The sequence below is a fragment of the Myotis davidii genome, unplaced genomic scaffold (genome assembly GCF_000327345.1).
Source record: "Myotis davidii unplaced genomic scaffold, ASM32734v1 scaffold168, whole genome shotgun sequence".
Lineage (NCBI taxonomy): Eukaryota > Metazoa > Chordata > Mammalia > Chiroptera > Vespertilionidae > Myotis > Myotis davidii.
In genome coordinates, this window is record NW_006383016.1 from 2,332,707 (window position 1) to 2,335,939 (window position 3,233).

The window sequence follows — 3,233 nt, forward strand, 5'->3', positions numbered from 1 at the left end:
CCAGCCACCATCCTCCCATCTGGCCCCTTCGGCCGGGTCAGGGCCCCCTTGGGGGACATCAGGGCACACCTCCACCCCTGCCACCCTCCTGCTCAAGGGGCCACTTCCTCCCTCAGATCCCATTGGGTGCCCGGGCTTCCTTAGCCTAGCTCACAAAGGGATAAAATGATTATTGCCAGGATTCAAGTGGATAGCACCTCTCTGCAACCCCATAGGAATTCCTGACTGAGTCTGGTAGACACCAAAAAAAACAAAAACAAAAAAAAAACAGAGGGTCAGGACCAACTAGCTGAGCCGGGCAAGAATCTTGATCCTGCTGTTCGGAAGAAGTGCGCTGGGGTTCTGTGCTCGCTTCCCAGGGCACACTCGAGTTCTGCCTTGCCCTGCAACCTTTCTTTTTCCACAGCAAGTCAGTGCAGTGGCTGCCTGCAGGGTTAGGAGGCTAAGAAAGGGTGTTGGGAACCATTCACAAATCTCTCACGCCCCTTGACAAAGGACAAGAAAGGGAGAGAAAGAGATTTTCTTGCTTCAAAGGGAGTAGAAATCCTAGAAACTGAGACCCAAAATTATCCACGGAGCTCATTCAGATTCTATAGACCATCCCCGCTGGTCAGTGGCTACAGCTCTATATCTCCCGGAGCCTGCAGACTTTTAAAAACAGTGACGGCATGCCAGGACGCCACTGACTTGCCTGACAGAACAATCATTTCCTATATCGAGATCCAAGGCATGAAGGGAAAGGGAACACAGGTTGCCCCCCCTCCAAGTAACCATGTCTGGAGAGTGTTTGAAAGTTGATAGAGAAATAAGAAAGTGTCCGGATAAGTTGATCACGAAAGATCAGGCGGCTGTGCCCTGGACAGCCCACTCCGTAAATAATCCAGGCTGGAAGCCCTTCCCTGGCGGGGCCGCCACGCAGGGACAAAAGCCTAATCTGAGATGCAACCCGAAGCTTTTCCCCAGCGCCGTCCCTCCCAGACAAACCTGCTTGCTCAGGGCTCCTCAGCATCCTGTCTCACCATTTTTGGTGAGGAGAGACCCAGTCGACTTTGGCAGTCTGTGGGGCTGGGGCCCTTCCTCTGCACGCAGGGCTCGGTCTCCGGTGAAGTGGGGAGAGGGATGGAGGAATGTGGAGCTGGCCTTGCCTTGGCCGCTGTGTGCACCGGCAGCTGCGCCATGGCCAGAGGTGAGCTGGCACAGGCGCCAGCTCGGTGGGGGCTCCCCGAGCTGTGTTTTCGTTATTCCAGGTCTGGCTAGAAAACAGAAGAGGCTTGAAGCTTGAGCCAAGAGCAGGGCGGAGGCAGAGAAGAAGAGTCTGTAAACACCGCCCGAAAAACTCCACAAAGGCAGCAAAAACTGCTCCATGACCGAACAGAGCCAGAAACAAGAATTCCCAAGGAGAAAGGAGTCAGGAGTGAGGGGAGATGGGCGGTGGGCCTTTCACAGCTGCCTGGGTTTCCAGGCTTGCATGGCAGTTCTCAGATTGGCTAGACTGCAATGTTCAACTTGACCTTGGCCTCCAGCCCTGTCTGACCCGTATGTAAAATAGCCCTCAAGTCGTCAGGAACTGGGGCCTTGAACCCTACCCTGCCTCTTTGTCACCTCGAGTTTTACTATGCCGCTTGGAGGAAGGAAGGGGGAAACAGGCCCCGGAAAGTCACACAAAAATCAGGTCCCTACAGAGGCCGGTGTTTTAGTCTGCAACTGGACAGTCAGAGAGGAGGTAAACTGGGGGCAAATCAATATTTACCCGGAGCTAAGGCAGCAGGGAAAGGACACACTGGTGGTGTGTATGGTTGAAGGGGGTGGGAGGGGGGGGGGTCACAGAAGGTTTTATTGGGCAACACTTACATTGGTCCGGGCAAACCTGGAGATCAGAATGGATAAAAGCCGGAGCCCAGCCGTCTTGGTCTGGACCTTGCAGGAAGACCAGGAGCCTTGGAGAGCAGAGAGGCAGGATGGGAGTGGGGATGCAGGGCCTGGGGATATTCAAAGTGCCCCCAGTTTAGGGCTGAGTCTGCAAGCTGGGACCAGACGGCAGGTCCATACCTGGCAGCTCACCAGCCCACCTGGGGTGGAAGGGACTGGAGCCCTCGGACACCCCTACGTTCCGTGGAATGCGCCCACTTTCACTTTGAACGCATGTTCCCCTTCTGGGCTTCTGACCAGATCACTGCCTCCACCATCGCAAACAGAAGCATGTGCTTCCACCGCGACAAGACCCCCAGAATTCCTCCCCAAACTATGGCGTCTGCTTGGCTCTTCAAGCACCAACTACCCACCACCCGGCCCTCAGAAAAGGGTCTGGTTCCCCAGGCACAGAGGGGAGGCTTCTCAGGCTGGTTCTTGGATGGAGGAGGCCTGGGCAGTCTGCATGGTGGAGACAGTGTTCTCCATCCTGCTTGCGGGGAAGGCATGACGTGGCCCCCAAGAACCCCCTTTTCCTGTCCCAGCACAGAGTGCAATAAGGAGCGAGTCAGCTCCTGCCCAGGCTTTATGAAGTTCATTCGGGCCTCAGAAGGGGGGCTCTTTTGAGTCCCAGCGAGCACCCCACCAGCCTGCTTCTCTTAAACTCCATCCAGGACTGGCCAGCTTGGCTGGAGGCGTGGGAGCCCTGGAGAACCGGGCACACACATGTCTCCACCTCACAGTCTCTGGAGAAGGAAGAGTGGCTACTGGTGCCGAGTGAAGAACAGTCTGTATACATGCGTGTGAATGTGTGATCAGGGTGCACTTGAGTGTGCGTCGGTGTGGGTGCGATGGGTCATTCTGAGTGTGAGTGTTGAAACTGCCCGCCGACACTGTGGACAGGAAAGGGGAAGGAGCTCCTAAGTGCCGTCCAAGCTTCCCAGTGCAGTGTCCTGGGACTCAGCAGCCAGGCGCATCCGCAACCGCCCAGCCACTGTTTCCCTGGAAAGAGCCAAATCGCCAAGCTCTGGAGGCGGAAAGCGCTCGTGTCCATGAAAGACGCGTAATTACCTGCAAAGAAAATAGCGCCCGCGGCCCCAAGAAACGCCCTGCCTGCACTGTGCCTCGCTACGCTCCCGTCCCCAGACCCCGCAGGATACCCGACCTGTCCCCACCGCCTCAGGTCGCAACCCAGCAGCGCGCCCCTGTCCCTTCCCAATCTTACACGGCTCCGAGCCCCCCCTGGGACCAGGGAAAGGAAGGGGAGCGGCGGGGAGGCCGCCCTTCCCTCTCTACTGCACCGCCCGCCCGCGGCGCCGGCCTCT

At 57.1% G+C, this 3,233-nt stretch overlaps 1 protein-coding gene across 1 annotated transcript in view; it reads left to right on the forward strand.

Annotated features, from left to right (window-relative positions):
* Positions 1-772: 772 nt before the first annotated feature.
* The window catches only part of HOXA13 (homeobox A13), a 4,688-nt gene continuing 2,227 nt past the window's right edge, over positions 773-3,233 (forward strand). Inside the window, exon 1 of the mRNA XM_006779083.1 lies at positions 773-871. Coding sequence (XP_006779146.1) covers positions 773-871 — 99 coding nt within the window. The remainder of the gene's footprint in view (positions 872-3,233) is intronic.